The 18,109-nt window shown below is 43.1% G+C and overlaps 1 protein-coding gene across 4 annotated transcripts in view; it reads right to left on the reverse strand.

Annotated features, from left to right (window-relative positions):
- The window catches only part of LOC124613906 (ras guanyl-releasing protein 3-like), a 423,950-nt gene that overhangs the window by 112,245 nt on the left and 293,596 nt on the right, over positions 1–18,109 (reverse strand). For all 4 annotated transcript variants that reach the window (XM_047142653.1, XM_047142656.1, XM_047142655.1 and 1 more), the window contains exon 4: positions 15,097–15,340. In XM_047142653.1, coding sequence (XP_046998609.1) covers positions 15,097–15,340 — 244 coding nt within the window. The remainder of the gene's footprint in view (positions 1–15,096; positions 15,341–18,109) is intronic.

Here is an 18,109-nt window from a genome sequence, read left to right on the forward strand (position 1 = left end):
CAGTGGAAAAACAAAAGCCATTCTCAATATTCCATGAGTAAAAACAATCGAGACACCACTGATGATGCTACCCAATGAGACAAGTCCATGGAGAACTGCAATAGATGGCAAAATCATCAATGAAAAGATAGCCGGAGATGCCTGGTGGGAGACAGGCGATTATAGGGTTAATGGTGATAGCAAAGAGAATGACACTCAGGAGAAAGCCCTGAGGCACACTGTTTTCATGAATAAAGATGTCTGACAAGGCAGAGCCCACACGTACCTTGAAAACTTGGTCTTTTAAAAATTCCTGTAGGACACTGGGCAGACAGTCATGGAAGCCACACGTCTAGAGAGTACAAAGGATACCAGTCTTCCAGCAGGTGTCATAGGCTTTCTCCAAATTGAAAAACACAGCCACAGTCTGGGATTTCTGCAGAAAACCATCCGTTACATGGTGGACAAAGTGGCGAGATGGTCAACTGCAGAAATACGTGCTTGAAATCCACACTGAGCAGTGGTTAGTAAATTGCAAGACTTGAGCCACCATACCAGCTGGGCATGAATCGTATGTTCCATCACCTTGCAAACACAGCTGGTGAGAGAAATGGGACAGTAGCTAGAACAAAGGTGTTTGTCCCTACTGGGTTTAGGCATGTGTATGACAGTGGCTTCACACCAACGTTTGGGAAGTGTGTCCTCTGTCCAGATGCAGTTGTATTTATTAAGCAGAAAGTGCTTGCCCACAAGAGAAGGGTCTGAAACATCTGAATGTGAGCAGCATCTGGTCCTGGGGCAGAGGATCAGAATGGAGTGAGAGCATGATCTAGCTCCATCATAGTAGAGGTGGCATTGCAACACTCACAATTCTGAAAAAAAGGGTATTGCCTGAGCCTCCTCTGCTCGTTTCTCATGGAGGAAGGCAGGGTGATAGTGGGAGGAGATCTAAATCTCCGCGAAATGGCAGCCCAAGTCTTTGAGATACCAAGAGGGTCCACAATGACATGGGCTGCTACTGTCAGGCCGGAAATTAGAGAATGGATCTTGGTCCCAGAGAGCTTTCTCAGGTTGACCCAGACAATAGAAGAGTACGTAGAACTGTTAAAAGAACTAGTGAATGAATCCAGCTAGCTTTAGTGCTATCCCAAGGAACACAAGAACACCGTGCATGCATCTGTATATAATGAATGCAGTTATCCATCATCCATCATAAGATTATGGTTAAAAACACAGAGATCACGTCTCCATCTGCGAATTGCATTGCAGCATGCCTCAGTCCACCAAGGGGCTGGACAAAGCATGGTAAAGAGGAAGAGTGAGGAATGGAATGTTCTGCAGTGGTAAGGATAATGTTTATAAGATATTCCATATGGTCATCACAACTGGGGAAATGTTGTTCATCGAAGGTTGCTGAGGAGGAGTAAAGCCTCCAGTTGGCCTTAATAAGCTGCCCTTTGAGTGTGCACACAGGTAGGTAGGAGTCAGCAAACGGACAGCGCATCGTAAATGGTCAGTTGAGTATCTGTCAATGAGAATGGAACACTCGAGATGGCAAACTGGGCAGTGCAGAAGAATAGGACCAAATGGGACTAGGCGTGCAAGAAGTGTGAGAGGAACGTGGGAGAAGAGGTTAAGTTGATTAAGAAGGTAAGCCAAGAGGGCACCTCTCGAACAGGTTCTGGGAGATCACCAAAGGGGATGGTTTCCATTAAAGTCACCAAGCAGCAGAAAGGGGTGAGGTAGCTGCCCAATAAGCTGGAGGAAGTCTACCCTGGTGACATCGAAGAACGGAGGGGTGTAAACGATATAAAGGGAAAAGGTCAAGTGAAGAAGGAAAAGGCAAACTGCAACAGCTTGAAGATGGGTAGTCAGGGATATGAGTTGGCTATGAAAATCATCCCGTATGAGCAGCATGACTCCCCCATGAGATGGAATGCTGAACTTGAGGGGGGGGGGGGGGGGGTCAAAACAGATAGGGATGAAAGCTCAAAGCGGTCATGAGGACCAGTTTTGTTTCCTGAAGGCAGAGAACAAGTGATGCTGTGATTCTAAAAGCAGCTGTAAATCCTCTTTGTTGGACCAAAGGCTATGAATATTCCATTGGAGGAGAGTTGTGATGAAAAACAAAAAACATAAGGGGTGTCCCTCGATGACTGCTGAGAGCCAGCCTGAGAAGACTTGCTGCTAGAGGGCACAGATGCCACCAAAGGATCCTGCTCCATGAACTCCACATAAGCTTTGGCTCTCTTCTGCTTCCAGCCTGTGGAGTCCAACACAGAAAACTGGTTGGTGGTATGCACTGGCAACATGGAGGCCAGTCGCATGAGGGTATCATGTGATGACACCATCGAAGAGGACCTTTGAGTCAGCGAAGGAGAAGACCATTTGCCTTTGTTGGACTACTTCAAGCCTTTCTGATTAGCAGAGGAAGTCTCAGGTGTTGACTGGCAGGATGGAGATAGGGAGTCTTCATGGGTGTATTCCTTCTGTCCTTTCTGACCTGCCGGTTGTGTAGGTGGTGATTTCGCCACATAAGGTGAGAGTTTGGTGGCTTGTTGCACAGCTGGATGAGGAGACAGTGATGCTACCCTGATACTGGGCGATTTCACAACGTCAGAGCTGAATTTGAGGTTGTATATCTGTGTGGCCATGTCGTTTATGGAGTGAGATGTAGCAAGAACAGTACTGTAAGTGCCAGACAGCAGAACACGGAATTTGTGACTAGCCAATAACTTGCGAGCAACCAGGTAAGGTACATTTTTCTTTGCCCAGATCTACTGGACTGCGTGCTCATTGAGATACATGGGACAATCTCGAGAGGAGGTGGCATGGTCCCCATTGCAGTTGATGCAATAGGGAGGAGGAGGCGGACAATCACCCTCAGGCACATCCCTGCCACAGGTTGTACATTTGGCTGGTTGTCAATAAGACATCTGAGTGTGGTTGACACTGGTAGCAGCACATTGGGTTCAGATTGTATGGTCGGACTGTGATAACTTTGTAACCTGCTATGATCTTGTATGGAAGCGCCAAGTGTGAGAAAAAGAGTGCGTGTGGGCACTAAAGAGGCATCTACCCTATTTCTCACCCATGGACGGCAATGACACCCTGATCAGAGAGACACATTGGATTTCGACCTCAGTCAGGTCATCAAGTAGCCTAGTGTAAATAACACCAAGGGAAAAATTTAGAGTTCTATGGGCCTCAACATGAACAGGATAGCCTAGGCAAAGTGAAGCAGCAAGCAGTTGTGCTTGAGAATCAGAAGTGGTCTCCAAAAGCAAAGTGGCATTGCATAAACGAGAGCAGTATTTCACAGGGTCAGCAATTGCATCACAACTTTTCTGAGTTAGAAACAGTTTACTGTTCCAAAGGACTGACCGTCTTGGGTATGTGAAACCACAAGGAACTGTGGTGCAGCTGGGAGGGCCTTTGAATCAGGAGCTTCATTCCATTTACATTTGGTAATTGTGGGCTACAAAGATGATGATTCGCTCATTGCGAGAAAATCCTCCATGATTGTGAGTGTCTCCAATGGCACACTCCTTCCAAGTGGGCGGAGGGGGGGGGGGGGGGGGGGCACCAGTCTTAGGTAATTGCTCACTCTTCAGATCACACCTCCTGAACCCCTGACAGAGGGACCAATCAGCAGTTTAGGAAGGTATAAGCTGAGGCATTTACCCCTCCCCTGGCCTGGCATTTACCAGGGGGAGAGTGCGAACCCTACCTGTCAATGCGTGACTGGGTTCAAAAATGGTTCAAATGGCTCTGAGCACTATGGGACTTAATTGCTGAGGTCATTAGTCCCCTAGAACTTAGAACTAGTTAAACCTAACTAACCTAAGGACATCACAAACATCCATGCCCGAGGCAGGATTCGAACCTGCGACCGTAGCGGTCTTGCGGTTCCAGACTGCAGCGCCTTTAACCGCACGGCCACTTCGGCCGGCGCGTGACTGGGAATTACATGTTACCCAGTCACCTGTTATGTGTCAGATGCATGGCCCAGCCTGCAGGAGCACACAGGGAGGAAGAAGAAAAGAGAGAAGCCTCAAATGCTGAAGTGGAGGAACGACAGGATAAGGTGAACAAATGAAGAAAAAAGGAATGAAAAACAGTGGTGAGACTATTCTTATGACAGCTAAAGACAGAGCAGAACATTCCCAGGAAACTCCAGACATGTTCCCATGGGAGGGGAAAAAGAACAGCAGTAGGATAGACATGCCGTGCGGAGGGAAAAGATGCTGCAAAGCTGGACCCCATGCTAGCCAAGAACGAACCTGCCAAAGAGTGGCTAGCTCCCTGGGGGTGAAATGTTATTCTGACATTTTCATTTTTTTATTTTTGATACAAGATATGGATGAAAATAAATGTCAAGAATTAAAATTTTGAGAAGTGTTCCATCTACAACAACAGACCCACTGCTATAGACAATGAGATGGAAATGAACTGAAAACGATCTACAGGAAACCAGATAAGACAAATAAAAATCTTCGAGTATTTATAATTATTTCTGCCCATTAATGAATATATCTGTTTACTTAAGATGTACCACAAAAGCACTTACAATAATTAACATTCAGTTTTATTGTTATCACTGTTTTGGAAGAGATACATTACAATATTCTTTGTATATCCATAATTGAAACGGATGACTTGGGACGTCAGCTAGTATAATATATGTTAAAAAAATGACGAAATTCCTCCAGCTGTATTAAGGTGATGGCTTTATTGGCAACTAGTTCCGATGTTGTAACAACATCTTCTTCAGGCCCATACTTGTTGACAGTAACCGTTTGTATCTAACACTAGTAGTCAGTGGTGATATAGGTGTGTTCCACATGGAAGGCAGGCAGTAACTGATATGAACTTCATCTCAGTTACTAGCTGCCTTCTGCATGGAAGATGCCTATCTCACCACTGACTACTAGTGTTAGACACGTATGGTTACTGTCAACAAGTATGGGCCTGAAGATGATGATGTAACAACATTGAAACTAGTTGCCAATAAAACCAACACCTTAATACAGCTGGAGGAATTTCGTCATTTTTTAACATACATTACAATATCAGTTGCTTGTCTGGGATGAAATATTATATGTGTAGCTTATATGGGAAGTAATTAGGTTTGTCTGGTTATCATCTGAGCTGTGTTTGCTAAGACTGAGTTTGGATCCTTGATTAACATGCTTGTATCATCAGCAAGAATTAATGTTTTTGAACTGCCCTTAAAAGTCATTGGAACATCTTTTATACAGGTTAGAAACAAAAATGGGTCCAGTACCAATCCCTGTGGCTCTTGGCATGTTATACTATATTATCATATTCTGAGGTCGTTACCATGCCTGAGACAAAGTCTCTTAATGAGTCCCCCTTCTTTCTGTTTAGATTCTGTCCATGCAAGAGGACTGCCATTAAAGCCATAACACTTAAGTTTGCTAAGTAGAATTTTGTGATCTACACAATTAAATGCTCCAGCAAGGTCATAGAAAGGTCTGCAGAAATTTTTGAAAGAGCAAGCAAGATTGTTATGTAGACTTTTTTTATATGGCTGAGTTTGAGAAAATATTCTGCCCCAAGAATTAAATTTGGTAGGAAGTGTACAAATATTATTATACTTCAAACTAATGATTCTATTCAATCAATATTTTTTGATGGGAGACAGTCTGATACCTATAAGATAATAACTTTTCAGTAATATGTCAAAGCACATTTTTATTTTTATTTCGTATATTGGTATTTATTTAGCTTCATTTATGCAGGGTGGGTCCAAAAGGACTTTACAACTTTGGAGTTATATAGAAATTTATTGAGATGACTTACAGTATTGGTAGATGTATTATTTTCTTGGCCGTGTGGCTATGTCATGAAGTCTGAGGCATCTTGTCATGGCTCGTGCGGCTCCCCTGTCAGAGGTTCAAGTCCTCCCTCGGGCATGGGGGTGTGTGTTGTCCTTAGCGTAAGTTAGTGTGAGTTAGATTAAGTAGTGTGTAAGCCTAGGGACTGATGACCTCAGCAGTTTGGTCCCATAGTCCTTACCACAAATTTCCAAATTATTTTGTTGCAAACAACCTCAAGTTTCACGTAAAAATGTCAGATGTCATTATGGTTTGAAGTGACTACAATTTTTGATGTGACAAACATCCCACAGGTAATCAGTTTTGTCCTGCACTCGTTACAGCAAATCTGTCATAACTTGTGCAGTGGCAGATTTGATTCTTTAGGTTGGCAAAACTGTTTGGTAGGGGAAGAAAATACACAATCTTTATTGAAAACTCAGAGAAAGAAATCCAGTAGTGCCAAGTCCGGGGACTAAGTTGGCCACGCGAGGTAACCGTGAACACACGGGCTTCCTGGTGATTTATCATGTCGCGGTGAACCACCCAACACAATACTGGTGCTGATAGCAAATTGTAGGTCTGCTTGGAAGTTCTTTAGTATATCTGGTGTGAAATTTATGCTGAACAGTTGTTGCAGAGGCCTATTCATGAAACCAAAACACACAGTAAGCACACTCCACACCAGTGAAAGCAACCATTTTAACTGTCTCTACACTGGCGGTACTGGTGCTGAAATGTGATACTGATGGACTACGTAAATCAGGCTTGAGGTTGTTAGCTGTAAAATGACACCTCTACCAATTCTGAAAGTTATCTCAATAAATTTCTATATCACTCCAAAATTTTAAAGTGCTTTTCACTCACATTGTTTAGGATGTAACTAAATTCTCTTTACAAACATTGAGGATAAAGATGGTTAATCTGAGCAGAGGTACTCATGTTGGGAAACATGCCATATTTCCACTACACACAAAATACAACACCCCACATTCAGATCTCCCACTTTTTTTTTGCCACTGACTAGGGTATTATGTACATCATTCACTGATCATCTGATGTTCCATGCCCACTATAGGATTGTTTACATGCCATTCAGTTGAGTTTGTGGTCTCCACAGAGAGTTTTGTACCTGCTATTGTGTTTGTGGTCTTCTTTCATTCTGTACTGCTGTACATAAGTAATCATTCACTACAGTACAGATTGCAAGCTGCATATACATTTCATTTTCACTGTTTTATGTTGCTATGATGAACTACATGTTTGCGGAATATGCCTACATGATGTCATTGTACAGGGAAGCCTGGTGTAATGGGAGGGCTGCTTGTCAGCTGTATGCAGAGCATTTATCCCCATAATCAGACACCTTCACATTCTGCCTATGCTTTGGTGTACCGGCAGGCCTCAGAGATGGGTACATTCATCACCAGAGTACATTCATCACCAGCAGAGATGACTGATGTGTTCCATGGTGGTGCTCCACATCCAAGTCTGAAGAGGCTCTACTTCATGCAATGGAAGAGGATGTAACAATGAGTAACAAAAATGTACCAGGCAGACTGAATGTGGATCACCAAACTGTTCTGCATGAGCTGCAGCTACACCTGTACCATCCCCAGAAGGTACAGACAATGCAGTCACAGGACTGTCCACATCTACAGATGGTTCTTGCACCACCATGTGATGAGCCTGACTTCTTACATAGAATCCCTTTCACAGATGAAGCCAAGTTCACCAGGGGAGGTGTTCTCAAAACCTACTTCCTCAGTTTCCACAAGTCATGCTGCACACACACCCCTTGGGTTTCAGAATGATACAGTCTGAAAATTTGGGTAGGGTTCTTGGATGGACATGTGACTGGGCCGTACCTCCTTCTACCACATCTCACAGGTGATGGGATACCAGTTCGATTTTACACAGAGTACATGAAGGAACTTGCCCCCCTTCTTGCAGTGGTGTACCGCAGGTCTCTAGAAGAGCGTAGCGTTCCAAAGGATTGGAAAAGGGCACAGGTCATCCCCGTTTTCTAGAAGGGACGTCGAACAGATGTGCAGAACTATAGACCTATATCTCTAACGTCTATCAGTTGTAGAATTTTGGAACATGTATTATGTTTGAGTATAATGACTTTTCTGGAGACTAGAAAGCTACTCTGTAAGAATCAGCATGGGTTTCGAAAAAGACGATCGTGTGAAACCCAGCTCGCGCTATTCGTCCATGAGACTCAGAGGGCCATAGACACGGGTTCCCAGGTAGATGCCGTGTTCCTTGACTTCCGCAAGGCGTTCGATACAGTTCCCCACAGTCGTTTAATGAACAAAGTAAGAGCATATCAGACGAATTGTGTGATTGGATTGAAGAGTTTCTAGATAACAGAACGCAGCATGTCATTCTCAATGGAGAGAAATCTTCCGAAGTAAGAGTGATTTCAGGTATGCCGCAGGGGAGTGTTGTAGAACTGTTGCTATTCACATTATACGTAAATGACCTTGTGGATGACATTGGAAGTTCACTGAGGCTTTTTGCAGATGATGCTGTGGTGTATCGAGAGGTTGTAACAATGGACAATTGTAGTGAAATGTAGGAGGATCTGCAGAGAATTGACGCATGGTGCAGGGAATGGCAATTGAATCTCAATGTAGACAAGTGTAATCTACTGCGAATACATAGAAAGAAAGATCCCTTATCATTTAACTACAATATAGCAGGTCAGCAACTGGAAACAGTCAATTCCATAAATTATCTGGGAGTACGCTTTAGGAGTGATTTAAAATGGAATGATCATATAAAGTTGATCGTCGGTAAAGCAGATGCCAGACTGAGGTTCATTGGAAGAATCCTAAGGAAATGCAATCCGAAAACAAAGGAAGTAGGTTACAGTACGCTTGTTCGCCCACTGCTTGAATACTGCTCGACAGTGTGGTATCCGTACCAGATATGGTTGATAGAAGAGATAGAGAAGATCCAACGGAGAGCAGCGCACTTCGTTACAGGATCATTTAGTAATCGAGAAAGCGTTACGGAGATGATAGATAAACTCCAGTGGAAGACTCTGCAGGAGAGACGCTCAGTAGCTCGGTACGGGCTTTTGTTGAAGTTTCGAGAACATACCTTCACCGAGGAGTCAAGCAGTATATTGCTCTCTCCTATGTATATCTCGCGAAGAGACCATGAGGATAAAATCAGAGAGATTAGAGCCCACAAAGAGGCATACCGACTATCCTTCTTTCCACGAACAATACGAGACTGGAATAGAAGGGAGAACCGATAGAGGTACTCAAGGTACCCTCCGCCACACACCGTCAGGTGGCTTGTGGAGTATGGATGTCGATGTAGATACTTGTGATTCCTTGATGGCATACTGCATGGGCTTTTGGAATATCTGCCACTGAAAATGCATCAAAACATATGGTTCAAGCACGATGATGCTCCAGCTCATTTTTCACATGCTGTCTGAGATCATCTGGACCAACAATTTGGGTAAAAGCAGATAGATCATGGTGATCTGATTGTATGGCCGGCACAGTCTCCTGATTCGAAACCACTAGAATGCTACCTGTGGGGTCACAAGAAATTCTTGATTTACAAAAACAGTGCGGCATCCGAGGAAGACAAACTGGTGCAGGCTATGGCTGCAGCAGATACTGGAGGAGCAGGGATTGGCAATTGTGTATACTGGAACATAGTAGAGAAGTAGTGTATCCATGACAAGATCAGTAGTTGTCACATCGAGCCCTACTTGTAAGTGGATCCAGATGACAAGCAGCAGGAATCAGAGAGCAATGTGTGCTGTGGTATTCTGCATTTATCAGGAAAATGATATGTTACCGGATATGAGTTCCTATGCTGAACTTAACTGTCTTGGTCTCCACTAAAAGTTTTGAAAGTCAGTGCAGGGAATTTAATCACAACATGTATATTTACTTCCTACATTTTTTATTATATTACTTTTTTATTACATGGCCTGGAATTACATACTCATATGATTAAGCCCAATGTATGCAATGAGTCAGGCAATAGAGCCAGAGAATATTTATAAAATAGCCTATATTTTATTTGCATGGACAAAATACTAAGTTAACACTGAAAATGAAAAATCTGAAACAGAAAGACATGTGAGTACAATCTTACAGGACATTGAAAAAAATTCTGTTGGATATAAAAAAATAATCCAGAATGATTAAGAACCCTCGAAGTGGAGAAATGGGAAATACATTTTAAAAAACATTTAGTCAACTTCGATGGCATGTACAGTGATTTATTTGATTAAAAAACTTCAAGTGTGATCATGTTCATGGATTTATCATTTTATTTTCATGCCTTCTATTTTTTATGTTGACCTTCATACAGCGCAACAAAATGTGTTTCGAAAGCTAAATTTTCTGCATTACTTGAGCAAAGTGTAAGACAATGCCAGCATTCAACAAGATGAATTTATGAGGCCTCTTGAAGCAACCATCAAGTTGTCCATTAAACTAACTCTTAACAACCTATAACTGGAAAAATGGTCTGTGTCTCCACAGTTTGACACATTATTATGCAGTGGTGCCAAGTGGACTGCAAAAATTATAATTCGATGATGGCATACTGCATTGTGTTGCACTCTACATAGTTTGAGAAGCTCTCAGCTCCTGAAGACACGGAAATTCTCTCTCTGATATTTTCTCAGTTCAGCTGATGAATTTGCATTCATAGAAGTGGTCTGTACATGAACACAGAATGAGAGTGAGTTTTCTTCAGCATCTACTATAATCACTCTGCTACACAAAACTGCATGTAGTCCCAGGAAATTGTAACAGGTTCTCTTTGACTACAGACAAAAAGTGCGGAACTGATATTGTGATTAAGCTCTGCTACACAAAACTGAATGTAGTCCCAGGAAATTGTAACAGGTTCTCTTTGGCTACAGACAAAAATTGCGGCAAACTAATATTGTGATTAAGCTGTGCAGTAGCCTAGGGGTGTCCTCAGTGGAAATGAAACCCAGTGTTGGGCAGATATGTTGCTGCCACATTTATGTTGTGCTGGTAATTGGCACTGGTCTTCTCATGCTAGGATGTTGAGCTGGTACTTTTCTGAATTACGATAATAGCTAAAAAAAAAAAGTTATGATACAATGGATAAAGCAATGGTATTTCCGGCTGCACTCATCAATCATAAACCTGATGTTCAATAGAATCATAACCGTTTCTAGAAACGCATGAAAACTCTATAATGAACCAAAAAAGCTGTGCATCAGATTCCAGGCTGCGGAAATTGATATGGATGCACGTGGTTGGCTAACACAGGGCCAGGACATCTAAGAGAAAAATGAGATGATGTGGCTATGGTTCTTGTATTGAATATCTTAACAACGTAGTCAAATTCGCAAGTGCTGGAGCGCCCTACCGATTTTTTGTCACCTTCTACAATTATATCTAACACACGTTACAAAAACTGCACAAATGCACACAAGTAGAGGATCAAATAACGCTCTTCATCAATAAACTGTAAAATTGAAAACAGCTTTAGCCGTCTCTAGTTTGACTGTAAATAGACGGGCACTGCAATATCGTATCCGTTAATTAGAGTTAACCAGCATTTCAAGGCACAGCCTAAAGGTTAACTACTAGTAGGCCTACGTGTTTTGAAAAACATCACTTCATATCAACGGTTCTAAGAAAGTTGTCCGCCATTATTTAAAAAACGTGGAAAATAATCGAAATGCTCTTTCCAAATTCTGTAACAAATTAGTGACAAATACGTTTTGCGGTTGTTCCGCCTCAGAGACCACAGCTTTCGAGCCGTCCTTGCAAGTGTGTGTGAGGTTTGGGTACAGTCTAACATAACAGTCACGACACTTCGCCTCGATTTTGTTGCCTACCGCACCAGCAGCGCCCCAAGCGGCCAGTGACTTAAACTGTGAGTTCGGCGCGATCGTGAAAGCGAATAGTGGTTGTTTATTTTGATTTCTACAATGGTTTTTACAAGCTGGAGCGTTTGTAGCGCAATAAATTGCAACAACAACAGGAAGAAGACACCACGGCTGTCTTTCTACGTTTCCTAAGGATCCAGAGAAGTATATACCATCATGTTACTAAACTGTATCGTCAGGATTCACTTGCAAACTACATGCATATTAATGGTTGGTTGGTTGGTTGGTTGGTTTGGGGAAGGAGACCAGACAGCGTGGTCATCGGTCTCATCGGATTAGGAAGGAAGTCGGCTGTGCCCTTTCAGAGGAACCATCCCGGCATTTGCCTGGAGTGATTTAGGGAAATCATGGAAAACCTAAATCAGGATGGCCGGACGCGGGATTGAACTGTCGTCCTCCCGAATGCGAGTCCAGTGTCTAACCACTGCGCCCCCCCGCTCGGTGCATATTAATGAATAATGTTTCTTTTAGGAGCAGAAAATGGTTATTTAGTAGCAGACGATAAGACCTTATGAAAAAAGACCCAGTTTACATGTATAATAATACTAGTTCATGAACGCAGACAATAATAAACTCGTGTAAAATGCAGTAGCCACACTGGTTTGACATCCCAAATAAGCCACCTCAACTGACGATGAAGAGGAAACTGCCACAAAGATTCGACAATCCATCTAAAGCTGTAACACAGTCCTATGACACAGAAGCCGCCAGTTCAACTCTCCATGTGTCAGTGCCAAATTCGTGTGAATAGTCAACACAGACATGCTTTCACGATGAAGTGGCTAGATTAAGTGGAGTTATTCGTGTCTTACAAAAGCGTTTGGTGTGTATTTCATTCACTTCTGTTGTTAGTCACTTAATTTTCCTTGCTTCCTTCGTGTGACGGCATTATTTTGTTACCACCTTGTTCACTGACAGATTGTTTGAAAATTATTCAAAAATTTGGTTTTGTGTGAAATTTAATGTAATCGGCTCATTATAATATTTTCAACATATTTCTCCCACTATTTGGCAGTTGCTTGTCCCATTTAGAATAATATAAAGATGAAGGCCGTACTCGTGGCAACAGGCGACAACAATGACAAACAGAGTAGGCCTACAGAACGATAAATGAGCTGTCGATCGCTTTTGCATGTAGAGGTCTGTGCTTCTTACGCGTGAATCTGTGTGTTTATACTCTTTTGATATCAACGTGGTAAACTGCAGTTCTATCCAATGTCACAAGTGTTTCTTCACGAATATGTTGTAGCCTGCCACTCGATTCACGGTTTTTGTCCATACTTGCGCTTATTTTAGAATCATTTTTAGAAACATATATGCCTTCTGATACTACACAAACCCTTAGAGGAAAGAAAATAACAAAATATTTCGTAAATTACGTAGGAAATGGATGCAAAACAAACATTACGCTTACGACACGTCTGACGTTCATCTTACTCGCCGCTTGGAGCGCTAGTGTCGCTCCATCTGTCAAACGGTAACAACTTTTGTAGCATTGAGTGTCGCGACTGAGACTGTGGTTTAGGTGGTACCTAGTGATGGGGAGCTCGTGAAGGAGTCGTTCAAATGAACGCTTCACTCCAGTGAAGTGTGAACTAACCACTCAATTTCAATGAACTGGTACTTCAAACTCTTCAGAGATTGCACACTCCACACTTTTTTCTAGTTCACTCACTCACTTCCCCTCTCCCTCTCCCACTACATCGGCGCTACGTTACTCATCCTCCCTTCACTTCAGTCCTCCCTCTAGCAGGCCGGTGTGGCCGTGCGGTTAAAGGCGCTTCAGTCTGGAACCGCGTGACCGCTCCGGTCACAGGTTCGAATCCTGCCTCGAGCATGGATGTGTGTGATGTCCTTAGGTTAGTTAGGTTTAAGTAGTTCTAAGTTCTAGGGGACTGATGACCACAGATGTTAAGTCCCATAGTGCTCAGAGCCATTTGAACCATTTTCCTCCCTCTACTGCCTGTCGACGAGTCACGCGGCGTTTGTGGGGAACGATAGGTTTAGGAGCGGTTGGCGAGGTGAGGGATGAGGGGAAGGCAACGTCAGCTGCTTCCTGCAGTGCTGACATCATTACCCGTGACCATTTGTGCAGCTATACTTCACGTCTACGGGTAGCCTACCATTGGCAGCGCATGCAGTCAAATGAATATTAAAGATACATACGAAGAGGCTGGCTGTGTGAGCACACACAGCCAACAAGAAAATAAAAAGTTTGTTAATAACACGGAAAGAGGGATTTTACCTAAATCGTACCAATGACTACAGGTGACAGTTTATGTTTTGAATCTGGAGGGTTATTATCCTCAACAAAAATAAAATCTGTGTTGTCACCACCAGACACCACACATGCTAGGTGGTAGCCTTTAAATCGGCCGCGGTCCGTTAGTATACGTCGGACCCGCGTGTCGCCACTGTCAGTGATTGCAGACCGAGCGCCGCCACACGGCAGGTCTAGAGAGACTTCCTAGCACTCACCCCAGTTGTACAGCCGACTTTGCTAGCGATGGTTCAATGACAAATTACACTCTCATTTGCCGAGACGATAGTTAGCATAGCCTTCAGCTACGTCATTTGCTATGACCTAGCAAAGCGCCATTATCCTTTGCTATTTATCTTGTGATGCATGTACCGTCAGACCGATGTTCACCAATTATGGATTAAAGTTAAGTATTCCAGAAGCTACGTACTTTTTTTACTAGACTCAACTCCTTTAACTGTTCCAGACCTCACGCCAGCCTGTGTGAGCTTAAACGCGTGCCTTTCGGCTATCTCATAGTGGCTTGGCTGTCTTGCCAAGTCACAACAAAATCTACAGGAAAACTTCTGAATAATTATTTAACGTAGGTGTATAGACTTTGTGACAGTGGTAAACATATTCATTCTATTTTGGATTAAATTTTAAAAGGAACATAAAATTGGACTGCATTTCGTTGGTAGCCCGAGTTTTCAGTCCATGAATACAAAAATAAATGTCAGATAAAGACTTTTTTGGGCGCTTCGTCAAAAAATGTCGAGCAAGATTAAATGTATTACCTTCTTTATATATGAAAGGCTTCTCTGTTTATCTTTCCTTTGTTCCCTTCGAACATGCTCCATTTAAATCAACTCAGACGCCGTAAGAGCGTAAAACGCTGCGTTCACGTTACTGCATAGTTCGGCCATCTGTTGGTAAAATTATGAAGTATTACGAAGCTTTATTGCACGAGCGATCGTAGCCGCGGCTGAGCGGCGAACTGGGCAAATTCGCCAGGCTTCCATACTTCATGGATGAACTACTTCATTTGAACGCTTCACGGACAAGAGTGAAACGAATGAAGTAGTTCACGGGATTGAACGAGTTCGATCCATCTCTAGTGGTACCTGATGGCATGGCAGACTCGCAGCTGCAGTCGCAGCTGCGAGCAGTTGGCAGCGCTGGGAGAGTCGAGGCTGCGTGTGTGCGCATGCGTGCAGCCTGCGCGGCGACAGGGCGCCTCCTGGGCGGCGCTGGCGTGCAGCCGCGTCAGCTCGCCTGCCAGAGACACTGAGGTCGTGAACCAGCGGTGCATCAGCAGCAGCACCTTCGCCACTGTCTCGCCCTCCTGCCGCAATGAGCCATCTGTCTCTGCACAACAGCAAACAATCACTTCAGTCGCAAACAAATAATATCTAGACGCTCACAACACTTACATTAATCATTCACTTGAAAGAGACTGATGAGTTGCAATATTATAACTACATCCAATATCTGCATTGATGATGCATATAATAAACATACTAACAGAACGTCTGTAAATGTTTCACAGACTATGCTCTTACAAAAGAAAGGGTCCAAGCAACGTATACATTTAGGGCGACCAACATTTGACCAAAATTTTAAGGGAGGTTTAACTTCCGCTGCACATCTACGTCACATTTTCTTGGAATGTGTGACAATGGAGATCTAAATACAAATAAACTAGCATAGTTTGCCTGCTTTTGCTCTATTACATCATACAATATCATATTTTGGAGTAACACCACAAACTGATAGAAAATGTTTAGAGTGCAAGAGTGTATAATAACACCCATTTGTGGTGTAAATTCAGAAAAGAGTATTAAACTCAAGTATTATAAATACGTTTGTTATAGTATGTTTTCTGACATGCTCCAGACCTACAAGGATCCATTCATTTTTGGGTCTACAGAAAGAAAAATGAACCCAATCCAATCCAAACACAACAGTTTATTTGTTCATTGCGTGTAATACACAAATATAATTACAATGACATTTGACAAATTTGCACCTAAGTACTTTGTGTACCCTACAAGCACTTATTTATAGGAACTCTGAAATTCTTTATCTTCCTAAGTGATAATCAAAATTGATTTCAGTCAATTAATAGGTTCAAACTGCTGCTGTTTCTCTCAGCATTCCACTTTCTGTTGTTAAGAGAAAATACTCTTTCGAAGTGTTGTGTTGTCTGAGTCAGTTTAGAAATAAATAACGTAATGAGGGTGTTTAAACATGAACGTCTCTGTAATCCTATTTCACGGGTCCTTGTTACTTACCGAGCGAGGTAGCGCAGTGGTTAGCACACTGCACTCGCATTCGGGAGGACGACGGTTCAATCCTGACTCCAGCCATCCTGATTTAGGTTTTCCGTGATTTCCCTAAATCGCTTCAGGCAAATGCCGGGATGGTTCCTTTGAAAGGGCACGGCCGATTTCCTTCCCCGTCCTTCCCTAACCCGAGCTTGTGCTCCGTCTCTAATGACCTCGTTGTCGACGGGACGTTAAAAAACACTAACCTAACCTTGTTACTTCTGCTTGTTGTTTGTACCACAGCTGATTGGTACGAGGTGACTAGGTCGTTGTTTGCCAGCACTGATCGAGAAACAAGTTAACATTCCCGCTCTCATGACGCCTCTAGACACGTAGCCTCTGTCATTCTTTCTCCGATCCTCGCCTTCCCTTGAGCCAAACTATCTTCTTCGCTTGGAAGCGCGAATAGGAAACAGAATATATGTCGACAATAGTATCGATTGATATATGAAAACTTTTTGAGAACAATCGGTCGTGGTACTTGGACTATCGATGGTACTTCGCGGGATTAATATTTGTAGCAGTAACAACTGACGAAGTATACGTGCGAAACAGGTGGTCAGTAAGGGAGCCAGGGGGATTAAAACAATACTGCTATAATACGGGAGATCCTGGGAAATATGGGCGAGTTGGTGACCCTGGATACGTTGAAAGAATCAATCTACGCCTCCTGCGGGTCACTCAGATCAAGATATCACACGTCATTATTGACAACCCGCGCTTTGTGCGCACTACGGATATGCAGCAGGGCCGGCTGAAGGTCATGCAGGGCTCGCAGTACTGATAAGCTATGGAGGCTCTATTCAACAATATGTACCAGTACACAATTTTTTTTCCATATGATATTTGAAGGTGATGTCTAATTCAATCAGTAAAAGACGCTGTGGATCTTGATTTATGAACCATTGTATGACAGAGATAATGGTAATTTCTCAACACACAAAAACTTCCCATCTCATTTGACTCTTATTACTTCCACTTGCATACCAAGCAAAGGTACAGTGTGTTAACTGTAAGGCGGCCAATAGCCGGAAGGGATTGCAGGGAGTGGAGCAAGTGAGCAAGTCTAATTATTTAACTAAAATCCACATGATGACTCCTAAAAAGAAGCAACCGTTACCCAGTTCGAGAGCGGCCACTTCGTTAAAAGCCTTCCCCCCACGCTTGTACAAAGTCTGAACCCACGTAGTTTATCAAAAACTGCCCCTCTACTGGAGCCAATTGATACTAACTGAATACGTTTTTCAACGGCCACTCCTGCGCCTAGTGGTGTGGATACAGACCCTGGCCCCTTTAAGTCACGAGAAAAGTTGGTAACATGCAGGTTTAGGCAATCTCATATTTTTTCACAAATCGAACGGATAAAACTCCGGCCACGCCTAGCCTCATCCACACTTGCTTTTTTAGCCTCCTCAAGATCAGATCGTGGTAGATACGAATTGTTCTGCATAAGACGAAGGAGATGGACCATTAGGCCAGTAATCTCAGCATGACAAAGGAGAGGGACCGATAGGGTATTAGTCTCAGCATAATGTGTCCATGTTTGTCTGTTTTATACAGATATGGTTAGCAAATTCTGGCAAGATAAGTAAGTCAGCCGTTCCTGGGTGCGTTCAGCCATGTGGTACAGGATGTTAAATTTCACCAACCGCGCCGTGAGGTTACTCAAACTTCACCACAGACGACGCTGTCGTACACCCCATCACGTTCCTTTCTCTTGATAACTCACAGCAACTCTGAGTAAGAATGTGTTTTGGATGTTCGGTTCTTCACAATTTGCATCTTGTTCTTTCTAATGTTTCCTCTATCC

The sequence above is a fragment of the Schistocerca americana genome, chromosome 4 (assembly GCF_021461395.2).
Source record: "Schistocerca americana isolate TAMUIC-IGC-003095 chromosome 4, iqSchAmer2.1, whole genome shotgun sequence".
In the NCBI taxonomy this organism is placed as follows: domain Eukaryota; kingdom Metazoa; phylum Arthropoda; class Insecta; order Orthoptera; family Acrididae; genus Schistocerca; species Schistocerca americana.